The sequence below is a fragment of the Ursus americanus genome, chromosome 36, assembly GCF_024610735.1.
Source record: "Ursus americanus isolate L20-20 chromosome 36, mUrsAme1.1.p, whole genome shotgun sequence".
Lineage (NCBI taxonomy): Eukaryota > Metazoa > Chordata > Mammalia > Carnivora > Ursidae > Ursus > Ursus americanus.
This window is the reverse complement of record NC_142162.1, coordinates 24,735,013-24,751,018: the sequence shown is the minus strand read 5'-3', so window position 1 is coordinate 24,751,018 and position 16,006 is coordinate 24,735,013. Positions and strand designations below refer to the sequence as shown.

Below are 16,006 nucleotides of genomic sequence, written 5' to 3'. Positions count from 1 at the left end.
GTTGGCAGAAATGAAGAGTAGCAGCAGGTTTGTCCTGGTTGGAGGATAGACTCACAGACTGGGAGGCTGGTTTCCCTCTCTCCTAACAGGTTCTGTGTGTGAGTGACTACTATCGCAGCTTCTTTGCAGATTGGCTCTGGAAAGCAGTGTGTTTTAGTCAGGATGGTATACGTTGGGTATGTTGTTATACTTTCCTAGTCTACGTCAAGCCTAAAATATAACTGGAATTCTTTCCAGAAGGTTGCAGAAGACTCTATTTAAGGCGGCCACAGGACTAGCTTATTCTTCTTAATACTGCTCTAGTAGCTTTGCGTGGGGTTCTGAGTTGAGGTGTTTGTATGACTTTTTTTTTAACCCTCGAGGAATTGAGTAGAAGACCGTATCAGTCTACATTATCTTATTTCAAAAGGACTCCTAAATGAAATAATTTGTTTTTAAATATTTTAGGCCAACAAGCAGAAAGCTTCAGCTCGTAACCTGTTTCTCACCAATAGCCGAAAGGTAAATTATAGTTTTGTATTTCCCATTTTATGTTGTGCTGGAACGTAATTTATGTTTGCTGCTCTTGTCTCTTGTGACCTGTTGATAATGAATCTAGTAGTACCTAAGAGGATTTCTGAATGTTCTCAATTTATTTTAAAAATAAAATTGCCGAGGCGCCTGGGTGGCTCAGTCGGTTAAGCGTCTGCCTTCAGCTCAGGTTGTGATCTCAGGGTCCTGGGATCGAGCCCCACATCGGGCTCCCTGCTCTGCTCGGGCCCTGCTTCTCCCTCTGCCTGTCACTCTGCCTACTTGTGATCCCTCTCTCTGTGTCAAATAAATAAATAAAATCTTTAAAAAAAGAAAATAAAATTGCTCTCCTCACATTTCTGGTATTTGACCCTTTTTGGATGAGACCATAGCCTGCTCTGATTCCTTAGGCAGATCATGGAAGCTTCCTGTGCTCAGTCTCTTTATCTAAGAAATGATGATGTTAATATCGATACCTTCCTTTAGAGGGAAGTAGCACAGCTTCCTTTGAAAGCTGTGAGATCGGATGAGGTAATGTTGTTAGTTCTGTTTCCCTGGGCTGGTCACTCATCCTTAGTTTCCTCATCTGTAAAATGAGGATGTTGATACTACCAACTTCATAGAGTTTTTGTGAAGAATAAATTAGTTTAATATATGTTAGGCTTAGAGTGGAGCATAGCATATAATAAGCATTAATAACTATTACTATTAATGTGTGTGATAATACTCTGTAACTTCCCAGCACATCTCAGATCGTTACGCTCCCCCCCCCCCCATCTACTAAGGCAGTATGTGTATATATTTCTCATTCCTTGTATTACCTCGGGGTTGGGTCTGGGTCTGGGTCACAGTACTGTGCGGGAACATTAACCACGTAGGAGGAGAAAGAGATGTGACCATAGGAATACTGTGTGCACTGAACAGACTGAGGAGTTCTGTGGTTTATAGCTCAGGGAGAACTGGCCCTGGTGTTGGGTCTTCTTCTTTGTGAGACTGCTGTTGTCATCTGCAGCTTGCCCACCAGTGCATGAAGGAGGTGCGTCGAGCCGCCTTGCAGGCCCAAAAGAACTGTAAGGAGACCTTGCCTCGTGCCCGCCGCCTCACCAAGGAGATGCTTCTGTACTGGAAGAAGTATGAGAAGGTGGAGAAGGAACACCGCAAACGCGCAGAGAAGGAGGCCTTGGAGCAGCGGAAATTGGATGAGGAGATGCGGGAGGTATGACAGTAGTATAAAATTTTGAAACCCTGATTGCTGCAGCCATATCCAGAGGTTGGTGTGTACTACGTAAGTTGCAAGTTAATCAATGAAATCATTGGAAAAACGTTTTAAGACATAATTTTGAGGATAGTAATTGTCCAATAAACCGATTCTGTTTTATCCTTTCAGTAAGGCCCTCTTCCTGGCCTTCACCTCTCTTTTTCTATGCCAAGTTTTTCTGTTCTTTGTAGCCTTATTCCTCTGTATATTTCTTGAGGAGCAAAAAAAAGGAAAAAGAAGAGGGATAAACGAAAGAAAAAGAAAACTGCTTACAGCTTATCTTGGCTTGGTTCCAGGCACTGGCTGCAGTTTCTTCCTTGTTGGAAGGACAGGGCTGGCTGCCAGATTTAGGGCCAGATAGGAACAATAGACAGCTAGTTCGGTTTTGAGACCCATCCCCCCACCTGCTTCACTGTTTTAACTTTCAGCCAGTACTCTTTAAACTCGATGTCAGCTAATGTAGGTGAGTAGATTGTTCAGGGAAGCAAGAAGAGAGGGTAGGAGAACGAAATCATTGTGTTGCCGTGGGCAAACCAGTTGGGATGTGTGGAAGGAAAGTTGAGGTCTGGAGGAAGGGAATCAGCGGATCGGTTAATGTTTCCTTTCAGGTATGGGTAGTACTCCTGTCAGAGCAGAGCTGTGGGTGTTTCTGAGCTCTTGATCTTCTGTCCTTTATCATGCCTTTGAGGATGAATATGGATTTTGCCCAGTTCTCTTAAGTCCTCTGGGTAACGTTTACTTTTGCATGCAAGATAGACATATTAGTGTGTTAGGAAACATTTGATGCTATCTGGAATACTTACTGAATTTAGAGGCATTTGAGAGTTAGTCACAGATCCTAAAGTTTTGCAAGCACCAGACTTCTAGTCTAGGTTTGTGAGACGTTCTCTCAATTTTGTCGATAGTTAACCAATGAGTTTCCTTCATGGTTATATTTATGTCTTTCTCCGATCTTTTGAAATAAAACTATTTGTGATGAAACTTGATTGTTCCTTTAATTTACCTGGTTCATTTGAACACGTAGTATTTGACTTTTTTTTAAGGTTAAAGCAGATATTACTGTTCTGTTTTAATTTGGAAAGGTTTTTTTGAAGTATGTTCGCTTTGCTAACATACTAAGCATAAACACCTGTATCCATTATGGAAAGTAACTCCATTTTCTGTTAAACTGTCTTTCAGATTTCCTACTCACTTGAACCTGGCTCAAGTACTGTAAAATCGTAAAGAGAGAGCATAGTTTTGTGTAACATTTTTTAGGACTGGTCTCCTTTCTTGGCTAACTTCCTTGTTATGTTTTTATTTTTAATTTGGGGAGGTATTGGATCAAGGATAAATCAGCTGTACCTCTTAAGAGTTTTATTGTAAACTAGTTCCTGCAGAGCAGTGACCGTGTGCGTGTGTGTATTTGATCTATAGTCATCCTTCGTAGATCATTATCACAGATGAACTATACACTGTTTTCAGGAGGATTTTCTTCCTTTGATTGGCTTCTCCTGCATTGACTTTTCAGAATAATTCATAGCTCCTAGTCACTTATTTTGACTTTTGGTGATGAAGAAGATCTTTGCACATGTTTACATTGTTTAAGATATTAAAGCTGTACACATGTATCTGCACCCAGGTTGTGGAATAAAATCCGTTGGTTGAGTTTAGTTGGTGTCTCAGTGCCACTCTAGGAAAATCATACAGTAAAGAAATAAGCATTTTAGACAGAAGCCTAATAGAGAACAGATTTCATATTGTAAATGAGAGCAAAGCCCATGTTATTATTAAATATAAGTAAAGGCTATTCTTTGCTTTTAGTACCCCTGACTTGATTATAATAAAATTGTGTGTTAGCAATTAACTACCTTTCCAAAGACAAAGAATTTGTAGAAGAATTATATGCAAACTATATATAGATTTGGTGAATTCTGTTGATCACCTTTTGTATGTGATTCACTCTCTTTAGTGAAAATAACTTTCTTCCCCTTTAGGCCAAGAGACAACAGCGAAAACTGAACTTCCTAATCACCCAGACAGAGTTATATGCCCATTTCATGAGTCGCAAACGAGACATGGGTCATGATGGAATTCAGGAAGAAATCCTAAGGAAACTGGAAGACAGTTCCACCCAAAGACAAATTGACATTGGTGGAGGGGTGGTAGTTAACATCACACAGGAGGATTATGGTGAGTCCTGAATCAGGAAGTAGAGGGAGTGGGTATCCTCCATTATTTTATACCTAAGGCTATACACATGATTAGTTCTTATAAGTTTTATCTTGATCGGTAGGTAATGATTAGTAAAGGGGAATTTATTGCACTGGAGTAGGGAAAGGATGAATAAAACAAACATACAGAATAACTTTTATTAAAGAATTTGAAAAGGAAAGGGTGTGTTTATATAAGTTTGGGAATATCTTATATGTTTTGATTTGTTGGTAGAAATGGAGGGTATTATATCAGAAGAATTCAGTGAACATGTCTCAGCAGAGAAAATCATCTCTCACATAACAAGGTTCTTGGTGATACAAGTCAAGCATGAGAAAGAGACTGTTCAGTTGTGGTGGTTTTTTTGTTTTTTAGTTTTTTTTAGATTTTATTTATTTGAGAGAGAGGGAGAGAGAGATAGCGAGAGAAAGCACAAGTGGGGAGGAGAGGGAGAAGCAGGCTCCCTGCGAGCAGGGAGCCCAATGTAGGGCTCGGTCCCAGGACCCTGGGATCATAACCTGAGCCAACTAGGCGCCCCTGTGGTATTATTTTTTAGAAAGATTTTATTTGTTTCTTAGAGTGAGAGCACAGGCCAGGGAGGGAGAGAGAAGGACAAGCAGACCCCTTGCTGAGCAGGGAGCCCAATGTGGGGCACTATCACAGGACCCTCAGATCACGACCTGAGCCAAAGGCAGATGCTTAACTGACTGAGCCACCCAGGCGCCCCTCAGTTGTGGTCTTTTTGTAACCACAAGGGGAGGGATGAATTGGGGTGAAATTCGAGTGGAATTTCATAGAGAATAGTGATCAAGATCGCTTTGAGCTCTGAATAAAAAGAATGAGTGTGCTTGCAAGGCTCTTGGGGTTTATACATGTTTGGATTTCTTCTTTGGGAATAGTTTCACCCAGCGGAAATCTATCACAATTTTGAATCCTCATTGTTTTGCTTTTCTTTGCTTTGTGCAAGAAACCCAGGATTGGGAGATGAGCTCAGTATTCTGGTGGTTTCTGTGAGCTTCCTGTGGCTATGGAGACCATGGCAGCCCTCTGCCTTCATAGCCACTTCTAGGTCCTTACCTCTGTCATGTAATTTGAACCTTTCTACACTCTCACTCCCTGTGAGCTTAGGGATGAGTAAATTGGGGGAGTTAGGGATTGACAATGTTCGCGTGAGTTGCATGTTTGAAGGAGATCAGTTAATGACATGTGATAATCTCTAAGTTTTCCTTTTCAGATAGTAACCATTTCAAAGCCCAGGCCCTGAAGAATGCTGAAAATGCTTATCATATTCATCAAGCTCGGGTGAGTCTTAAAAATGAAAAGAAACTGTGAGGGACTCTGGAAGTACCCTACAACCTTTCATTTGGGTGGTCTTCCTTTATTCTTACTCATATTTTCAATTAAAAGCATTGGCAGATGTGTATATATGTGACTGTATTGGGTGCAGGCTGTGTCTCTATTTAGTACAGTTGGAATAATTGGGGAAGGGTGGAAAATGAGCATTCACTTGTCTAAACTTTAGGAGTGTGTTGATTGAAGCTAGGACAGTTTACCTATTTTTTTGTTGACCTGAGTAATCATGGGTAACATAGTGTTAAATGCATCATGATTGTTTAGTGGAAAAGACCACACTGGTGCTTGTTAAGAGAGCTGTATCATTGCCTTAAGAATACTGCTATGTTAGGACCTTCTTTCATCTTAGTAATAACTAGCTAATTCTTGATGTAGTGCTACTTCATGAAATCAGAAGAAACTGCAGTTAGATTAAGTTGAAGTTGAAGTAAGTAAAGAAAGTAAAAAAAATATTGCATAGGAACCCCATGTAACAGTGTCCAAGTCAGAATAAACTTGACCTTCTCCATACCAACCCCAGCTAAACAAATTTTATATCAGATTTTTAACACATTCCTTGATTAAACAAGTGGTCATGTAATATGGTTTATAGTCTTGTAATATGTCTGCTCATCAAAAGCGTATTCTTAATATAATTGTTAAATTAATGTAAAATATTAGTAGTGTTTCATATATTGTGCTTTTTTTTTTTAATTTGAAGAGAACATGAACAGGGGGAGGAGCAGAGGGAGGAGAAGGCTCCCAGCTGAGCAGGGAGCCCAGGCCAGGGCTCAATCCTAGGACCCCGAGATCATGACCTGAGCTGAAGGCAGCCGCTTAACCAACTGAACCACCCAGGCGCCCCTCGTATATTATACTTTATACATAATATGTTACATAATGTTACCAGAAATTTTGTTCCAGTTACCACAAAGTAGATATATTATCATTATGAACTTTATTTGAATTTCATTTTTTCCCTCTTATTTTTCTTCTAACACGTTTTTATTTTCCAGACAAGGTCATTTGATGAAGATGCAAAGGAAAGTCGAGCAGCTGCCCTTCGGGCAGCAAACAAGTCTGGCACTGGGTTTGGGGAGAGTTACAGCCTGGCAAACCCATCTATCCGGGCTGGGGAAGATATTCCACAGCCTACAATTTTTAATGGCAAATTAAAAGGCTATCAGCTGAAAGGCATGAATTGGTTGGCAAATCTCTATGAACAGGTGAATTTTAGAACTATGCCATACCCACTCTCTTTCGTTACATTTTCCTAAAGTCACTGGTTCAGTGTATTGTGAAATGAGCATGAGACAATGTTTTAAATTTCATCCCTTTGAAAAGCTTTATCCTCTGACAAGAGTCAGAAAGATGTCTTTATATTTTTAATCTGAAATTTTATTGGAGAATATTTGTACAGTGTACATAGTTTGTCTTATGTGGTCTTGGTAAACGTGATTGCTTTTTTGCCTGGATTAAACTAGCTGAAAAACTGGCTTTGGCCTGTTCACCTCAGATAACCATGATTCATAGTTGTAGCTATGGAGTTGGCAAAAGGAATCATTACAGCAGTGGGTAATAGTAATGAAATGGTATTTCTAGCCACTTCTGTTTAAATAAGACTGACAGTTTGGTTAGTTTTGGGGGACAGTAGATTGAATCCTGTATGATGGAATGTGAGAGGTTATTGACTGTATTTTTTTTTTCCAGGGCATTAATGGCATTCTTGCAGATGAAATGGGCCTTGGTAAAACAGTACAGAGTATTGCCCTCCTGGCCCATCTGGCTGAGGTGGGTAGCCACAGTCCTTCTATCTTCCCCACTCTAGAGTCTGGAGTGGGAATCAGCCATTATCAAGCATTATGCTAGGCTTTGTAGCATATGAGAACAGCAGGTATAGTGGCAAAGACATTGTAGTTAGTTAGAACCAGAAGACCCAGGTTCACATCTGAACTCTCTGTTGACTATAAACAATGTAAACTGGCAATTCGTCTGATCTCTTTTGCTCTGACTTCACTTTAATTCTCTGAGGTTTAGTTTCTACTTGCACAGAGTGGGGATAATACCTACTTTGTAGGAATTCTGTGAAAATTAAATGAGAAAATAGGTGTAGAAGCATTTTGAAAATAGCAAAAGCTCCAATAACAGTAAAATTGTTATGATCATCTCGTATAAGGGAAAGCAATACATACAAGTCAGGATATCATAAGTGCTTTGTGAATGATAGAAATTAGGACCTATAAGTGATGGGGGTGGGAGTAATTGCTCGGTATTTTCTCTCATGGTTTTTCTGAGCAAATTCCTTGCCTGTGTTATTATTAACATAGGATATTATTACTGAGTATTCAGATGTGGGAGGTAGGCACCATTTCTCATGTTGGAATGTATTATTTATTCTTGAACTGCTCTTGTCATTGATTATAATTTTGAACTAAGTATCTTCAGTTTTCAGCAGTTAGCTGACCCAGTTTTGTCTTTCAGAGAGAGAACATCTGGGGACCTTTCTTAATAATTTCACCTGCTTCTACTCTTAACAATTGGCACCAGGAGTTTACTAGATTTGTTCCTAAATTTAAGGTAAAAATCCAACAAAAATTTCTTTTCCTCTTTAAAATAAACTTTCTGACTTTTGTTTTGCTGCCTTACTTAATTGCTCTAAGAGTTTTGAATTTCTTGCATTTTTTTCCAAAATACTTTAAGTACATTCCCTTTAAAAGTTACTGATGGGTGGAGCGCCTGGGTGGCTCAGTCAGTTAGGGGTCCAGCTCTTGATTTCTGCTCACGTCATAATCTCAGGGTCCTGGGCTCCATGCTCAGCGAGGAGTCAGCTTGAGATTCTCCCTCTCCCTTCACTCCTCCCTTCTGCGTTCACTCTCATGCGCACACACTCTCTCTCTTGTCTCTCTCTCTCTCTCTCTCTCATGCCCTCTCTCTAAAATAAGTATATCTTAAAGAAAAATTACTGGGGTGCTTGGATGGCTCAGTTGGTTAAGCGTCTGCCTTTAGCTCAGGTCATGATTCCAGGGTCCTGGAATTGAGCCCCCTGTTAGGCTCCCTGCTTAGCGGGGAGCCTTCTTCTCCCACTCCCTTTGCTGCTCCCTCTGTGCTCTCTCTCTCTTTCAAATAAATACATAAAATCTTAAAAGAAAAAAAAGTTACTGATGGGAGCAATAAGAGGGCATATTACATCCTTACGTTTCATAAGTGAGAAAGCCAAAGTCCAATTTGAATGATGTGCTGCATTAGCCACATAGATTGATACTCCTGGTCAAACTGCCATAGAAGAAAATATCTACCTTATTTGTTTAACAGAGATTTTGGCAAATCATATTATCAGGGCACATACCCTATAATTTACGGCATGGTCGTCCCCCCATATATTCAGAAATAATTTATTTTCTTGATACTCTAAAATCAGATCTTTAGTCCTAGTCCAGACTATAATGTCTGGCGTAGATAATAAGAAAGTTGATTTTAACTAATTTAGAGGAAAAGAAGTGAGATTGAGGTCGGAAGTGATCAGCAAGGAAGTATGTTCCACTAAGTTGGGTAAGATGTGGATAAGATTTATTAAACAGGGTTTAATTGTGGAAAGTTATTGGTATGTAAGAAAGAATGGGTAGGATTTATTATATTGCTTGCAAGTAAAAATGGTGAAATCTGTTAAATATGTGTTCTGTCCCTGAAGTAATATAATGATGATGAAATTGCATGGTGAGGAGGATCTTATAGAGTTTCTATATCAAGAGTTACTGTTATGGTCTCCCTGATTTGGGGTCTCCATGATACACAGGTTCCATGCAATTTAAAGGGCACAGGATAGGGTGGAAGTGGGGGGGGGGTCATGTGTTTTCTCACTTATATTTTGTAGGGAATAATGACACGTCTGAGATATTCCACTTTGGGATACCTTTGTGGCTGTGGTCCACCTTTGTGGCTAAGTTGTAGATTTAGAAACTGTTTACAAGGCACATTAAGTGTATAACTTTTAACTTTGCTGACTCATTTTTAAATTTCTAAGAAGATGAGATTCTAAAGCAATTTGTTGAGTATTTTTCTCTAGAGTTCTTTGCCATTGGGAATATGGAGCTGCCATATTTTTTATTCATTCATTCGTTCGTTCATCCATTCATTCATTTTTGTTTCCTTTTCCGGTACATGTTGAATAATCAGAAAGTTTCCACCAAACCACTTGAGTTTTCAGTATTAACTTCCTGGCCATTAGATGGCAATGTAGTACTGCTTGCATCATTGATACCTCTCCTTTGATTTTGTGCCTAGGCCTGGAACTGAGCACTCGTTTCCATGTTGAGCTTCCTTTTGGTATTCTAGGGGTCACTAAAATTCCAGTTGCCACTTTCATTTGTCCTAGTTTGTTTTGTTTCATTGTTTTAAATTGTGATAAAATACACATACATAAGGAGAGCACCTGCCTCGCTCAGTCAGTAGAGCATCCAACTAGATTTCAGGGTCGTGAGTTCAAGCCCCACATTGGATGTAGAGATTACTTAAGAAAAAAAAAAACCACACACATACATAAAAAGTCTAAAATGTACCGATTTAAAGTGTACAATTTACTAGTATTATGTACATTTACAGTGTGGTGCAATGGTCAGTGCTGTCTGGTTGCAGAATTTTTTCATCATCCCAAACAGAAACCTCTTCCCCATTAAACAGTCACTTCCTAATCCCCTTTCCCTCTAGCCCCTGGCTACCACAAGTCTGCTTCTCTGGATTTGCTAATTCTGGATATTTCATCTAATTGGAATCATATAATCGGTGGCCTTTTATGTCTGGCTTCTTTTCACATAACACAATATTTTCATGTTTTAGCATGTCATTCCTTTTTATGACTGAATGATGTGTCATTATCTGGGCACACTATATTTTGTTTATCCATTTATCTCTCAATGGTATTTGGGCTGTTTCCACCTTTTGGCTATTGCTAATAGTACTGTTACGAACATTCATGTACAGGTTATCATTTGAATACCCGTCCTGTTTTCATTTCAGTTCTTTCGTATATACTTCAGAGTGGAATTGCAGGGTCATTCTGTATTTAACTTATTGAGAAATCTGCCACCTGTTTTTTTGTACAGCTTGCAAGCTAAAGGTAGTTTTCATGTTTTTAAACTGTTGTAGGTATATGTTGAGACACAGCCATGCTCTTCCATTTCAGTGTTATTTATGGTTACATTCTCACTACAGCAGCATAGTTGAATGGTTGTGACAGAGATCATATCGCCTGCAAAGCCGAAAATATTTATCATTTACCTGTTTACAGAAAAGGTTTGATGACCTCTGCTCTATTGATTCATTGCTTCTATTGCCATTACTCCTTTAGATCGTCAGAAATGTACTCACTTCCCTACAGAACATAGTTAAATGTAGACTCTGCTCAGATTTGTAGTTAGTTTGCATTCAAAGATACTTTGATCTATGATGATAACATCTGAAAGTTCATTTTATTTGGCAGGTATCTGAGTAACATTTGTTTTATGATTCTAGTATGATCAATGCCTCTGATTCCTCTTTTTTCCCTGAGAAATATGGTTTACATTTTTTTCTATGGTTAATATTCCATTTTCATTCCTGAAATTGGCTCTTTTATGTGTTTTCTATTTCATTCATTTCTGCTCTTTTATTATTATTGTCTACTTTTTTGTGCACTTTTTTCTTTTTCTAACATCTCTGGATGGAGCTTAGATTGTTGATTTTCAGCCTTTTCCAGTAAGTGTATTTAAGGGTATTAATCGCTTTCTAAGCATGACTATAGCCATCCAAAGGTTTGATGGGCCACATTTGCATTATTCTTTAATTCAAAATAATTTCTAGCTTCTATTTCAAGTCCCTGTTTGATTCATGGCTTGTTTTAGAGTGGTTTTTGGGGGTGCCTGGGTGGCTCAGTTGCTTAAGCATCTCCATCAGCTCAGGTCATGGTCCCGGGGTCCTGGGATTGAGCCCCACATCAGGCTCTCTGCTCAGCGGGGAGCCTGCTTCTCCCTCTGCCTGCCACTCCCCCTGCTTGTGCAGGTGCATGTGTGCGCACTTTCTCTCTCTGTCAGGTGAATAAATAAAATCTTTAAAAAAAAAAAAAAAAGAGTGGTTCTTGAGGCACCTGGCTGGCTCAGTTGGTATAGTATGTGACTCTTGATCTCAAGGTTGTGAGTTCAAGCCCCACATTGGGCGTGGGGCCTACTTTAAATAAATAAATAAATAAGGAAGGAAGGGGGGTTCTTAATTTCCTAACAAAGGACGATTTTTTAGGTATCTTGTTACTAATTTACAGCTTAAATTTACTGTGATAGGATGGAAAACAGGCTTTTTATGATTTTAATCCTTTGAAATTTTTTGAAACTTTTCTTTTACGGTCCACCATATAGTCAATGTTTATAAATGTCTTGTATCTGTTCGTAGGTAATAGGTGTTATGCAGTTGTTGAGTGCAGCATTGTATATGTGTTGATCAGGTCAGGTGTATTTCAGCTCTTCTGTATCTTTACTGATTCTTTTGTCTGCCTGTCCAAATACTAACTGAAAGAAGTATGTTAAAATTACCACAGGGCGCCTGGGTGGTTCAGTCGATTAAGCATCTGACTTCGGCTGGGGTCATGATCTCAGGGTCCTGGGATAGAGCCCCTGTTGGGCTCCCCACCCTACCAGGAGTCTTTGTGTTCCTCTGCCCCCCCCCTTGCTTGTGCATTCTCTGTCTCTCAAATAAATAAATAAATTTTTTTAATTACCACAATTAAGGGTTTATCCATTTTTGTTTTCTTCTGCCCATTTTGCTTTATATTTTGAGGCTGTGAGTTGTATACAAGTTTATAATTATTTTTATCTTCCTGATAAATCAAACCTTTTATTATCATGAAATTCCTCTTTTTAAGACTTTTTGCCTTATACTTGTTTTCTTTGGCATTAAATAGATTAGCTTTGTTCTGGTTTTTATGTGGTATCTCTTTCTTTCTTTTACGTTTAACCATTCTGTTTACATTTAAGGTTTTTCCTTGCCTTTTATTTTTTAATATTTATGCTGACTTTTAATGTAGTTACTGATACATGGATTTGAAATCTGCCTGGCTGTTTGCTTTCTACTTCTACACCTTTCCTTTTTCTCCTTTCTTGTGTCCTTTGGATTGATTAGATTTTACTACTCTTTTTTTTTTTTTTTCTTCTTCTTCATTCCTTCTTAGCTTGCTAATTATATATTCATTTTATTCTTAGTAGATACCCAGGAGAATACCTAAGAGTGAAGGAACATGCATCCTTGACTTTTAAAAAAGTAATATAAATTAGGGGCGCCTGGGTGGCACAGCGGTTAAGCTTAACGTCTGCCTTCGGCTCAGGGCGTGATCCCGGCGTTCTGGGATCGAGCCCCACATCAGGCTCTTGCGCTATGAGTCTGCTTCTTCCTCTCCCACTCCCCCTGCTTGTGTTCTCTCTCTCGCTGGCTGTCTCTATCTCTGTCAAATAAATAAATAAAATCTTTAAAAAAAAAAAAGTAATATAAATTAATACTATTACTGCTTTCCAGACAGTACAAGGGCTTTAGTGTACTTTTTTTTTTTCCTTAGAGTTTGAGAGAGAGCCCGTGAGTGGGATGGGATGGAGGCAGAGAGAGAGGGAGAGAAAGAATCCTAAGCAGGTTCCACAACCCTGAGATCATGACTTGAGCCAGTATCAGAGTTGGACACTTAACCAAGTGAGCCACCCAGGTGCCCTGGGCTTTTAGTATACTTTACGTACATTCCTTTTCTGTAGACTTACGTGCTGTTGTTGTTTTAGAGATTTTATTTATTTATTTGAGAGAGAGAGACATGCTGTTGTTTTTGTATATATTTTCTCTTTGAAACCCCACAAAGCATTTTATTATTACTATACATTTTAAATTTGTTTAGATATATTCATATTACCTATTCACTGTTTCCACTGCTCTTCATTTCTTCTTGTATATTTATACTTCATCGTGACTGAGATTTTTCAAAACAACAAAAAAACGTCAAGCTACAGATCCAAGAAGCACTTTGAAAGAAAACCACACCTAGAGACGTCACAGAAAAAGTGCTGAATTTTGCATTCTTTTGTTTCACCATGCTTTAGTCTAAATATTTCCTTCTAACCTAACATCTGTTTCACTAATTTTCTCTAAGCTGCATCTAATCTATCATTAAACCCATGGTTGAATTCTCAGTTTTAGTTCTTGTGTTTTCCAGTTCTAAAAAAACTCCCTTTGGTACTTTATAGTTTCTGGTACACCACTGAAATTCCCAAGCTTATCTTTTAATTCCAGGAACAAATTAGCATCTTTTTTAAAAGTCTGTTTCTGATATTTTCATTATTTGGGTCTCCTCTAGTTTTATTTCCTGTATCTGTTTCTCATGTTGGTTTTCAGTCATGGGGTCTAGCCTTTCCATATGTCTGGGGCTTTTTTGTTGGTTTTGTTTATTTGTGTTTTTATTGTATGCCAGACATCATATAGGAAAAATTCTAGAAATAATTGTGTGCTCTGTTTTCTTCTTCCAGAGGGGACTTATGTGTGTTCTGGGTTGGTGGTGTTTGTTTTGTTTTTGGCCTCTAGTAATTTGGTGGGGCCGGGTTGGGGGGGGTGGGCACTAATAATCCAAAGTCCCCACCTTAATCTGGTCAGGAATTGAGATGATTCAAAGTTGGCATTCAGTACTTGGTAAGGCTCATCTGTCTGTAGTTGACCTTTACTGCCCATGGGTATGTATCCTGTGATTCCTGTCTTAAGGCCAGGGAGGTGGGTGGTTATCTAATCCTTCCTCCTTGAACTACAGGTTTTGTTCTGTAGGCCATGCATCTCTTAAAAAAAATACTCTGCTCAATTTCTTAGCTTCTCAACTAGAACTTTTAGAAAGGATCAACACCTTTAGGAAGGACACATACCAGGTGTCAGGGTTTACTTTCTGGACAGACTTTCTTTTCTGGATCTTGACTCTGTAATTCTCTGCCATGGTAGATTTCTGATGCCTTCTCACAAATGTTTTGTATGTGTGTTTTAATTCAGTCAGCAGGAAGCGTACTAGTGGCAGTGACAGAAGAGGAATTCCTATATTTGTTTTTTAGGTTCTTTTAAAATCATTCTGAATAACATTTGTGATCATACTTTTAAGATTATAAGTAGGAAATAATCTGTATAATGGTCCTTTTTCCAGGTGCTACCATACTGGGGAAATCCTCATGATAGAAAAGTTATCAGGAGGTTCTGGAGTCAGGTAACTTTCAGCTTATTGCATATACACATATGCCCATGCATACACACACACACACATACATATGCAATCATTTCTCCATTTTATTTGAGTAATTTCTTGTGTATAAAATCTTATATATATTTCTAGACACTAGGCCAGTGCACTTTTTTTCTTCTACAACACTTTTCTCATTATAGACAATCAGCTGGACTTAAAGTCCAGGATTAAGTAAGAACTTTTAAATAAGCTGAAGATTAATGTTTAACATGGTCTGTAATTAAGGTGAGTACTTTAAAAACAGTTATGGTTTAATTCAGTTTACATCTGCTACGTAGGAGAAGCACATCTTTAGTAGGACTGTCTTAAACTTCTTAGCCTTAGAAAATAAAATCCATTCCTCATTATCTTATGAATTATTAGGTACCTATTTTCATTCTTCCCTTCTTGTATTTACAGAAGACCCTCTACACTCAGGATGCCCCCTTCCATGTGGTTATCACCAGCTACCAGCTGGTGGTGCAGGATGTAAAGTACTTCCAGCGGGTCAAGTGGCAGTACATGGTATTGGATGAGGCCCAGGCACTCAAGAGTAGTTCCAGGTAACATGATTAATAGAAACCAAACTCTGTAGACTGAGGCTGTGTAGATATATAAATATAGGATATAGACATATGTATACACACAGGTGAATAAAGATCAGAGAGGTTTCAGAACATGGCATGATACGTTCTCTGCATATGCCATGTATCTGACCAGAAAGCAAAAATTTCCTTTTGCATTTTACATGGAATACAAATATTAATGTTTAGAATACAGGGTTTTTCTTAACTTCTATTTCTCTACTCAGTAATTATTGCATCTTAATAGGTCTTTGTTCTTCCAGGAACATTTTTGTAGGAGAAGGCTTGTCTGCCCTTTGATTCAGGGAACATTTCGAACAAGAGATCTTAGGAGGAAGTAGAATATTACATTTTATAGATTGTAGGTTCTGTCTGTGTTATGCAGGTTGTCCTAGTCCCTGATTGGTTATTAGAGCCCCAAGATCTTTTTTATTGGAAGTTACATGTTTAAAATATTCTATTACCTTCAAAGTAACAAACTGAATAGTAAGTTGGTGTTTGACTTTAAAGTATTACTCAGTGGTATTAAATGTTGCATTTGATGCATTTTTATTAACTCTTTGGTGAGCCCCTAAGACTTTCTTGGAAATCCATTTTAACTGACAGGATGGTACTTTCTATCCTCTGATGGTCATTACTTCATATTCTGCTCTTCTGAAGTAGGACATGCTTACTGCTGGGAGCAATATACTCCTTTTGCATTTTCTTCTCACACCCTTCTCCTTTCTCCATTGATCTCTCTAAACTCACACTGGAAGCGCACAGATTAATAATTGTAAAGCTTTCTACTACAGATAAATACCTTATAATTAAGTGGCTCGTGTCAACAAAACTGACCAGAGGTAGTAGAGCACTTTGTTAAGCCAGAAAGGATCCTAC

At 38.6% G+C, this 16,006-nt stretch overlaps 1 protein-coding gene across 2 annotated transcripts in view; it reads left to right on the top strand.

Annotated features, from left to right (window-relative positions):
• INO80 (INO80 complex ATPase subunit) overlaps nt 1-16,006 on the top strand; it is a 129,966-nt gene that overhangs the window by 45,411 nt on the left and 68,549 nt on the right. For both annotated transcript variants that reach the window (XM_045771011.2, XM_045770995.2), the window contains exons 8-16: nt 448-501; nt 1,523-1,726; nt 3,745-3,940; nt 5,196-5,263; nt 6,310-6,519; nt 7,004-7,084; nt 7,775-7,870; nt 14,469-14,528; nt 14,964-15,106. In XM_045771011.2, coding sequence (XP_045626967.2) covers nt 448-501; nt 1,523-1,726; nt 3,745-3,940; nt 5,196-5,263; nt 6,310-6,519; nt 7,004-7,084; nt 7,775-7,870; nt 14,469-14,528; nt 14,964-15,106 — 1,112 coding nt within the window. The remainder of the gene's footprint in view (nt 1-447; nt 502-1,522; nt 1,727-3,744; nt 3,941-5,195; nt 5,264-6,309; nt 6,520-7,003; nt 7,085-7,774; nt 7,871-14,468; nt 14,529-14,963; nt 15,107-16,006) is intronic.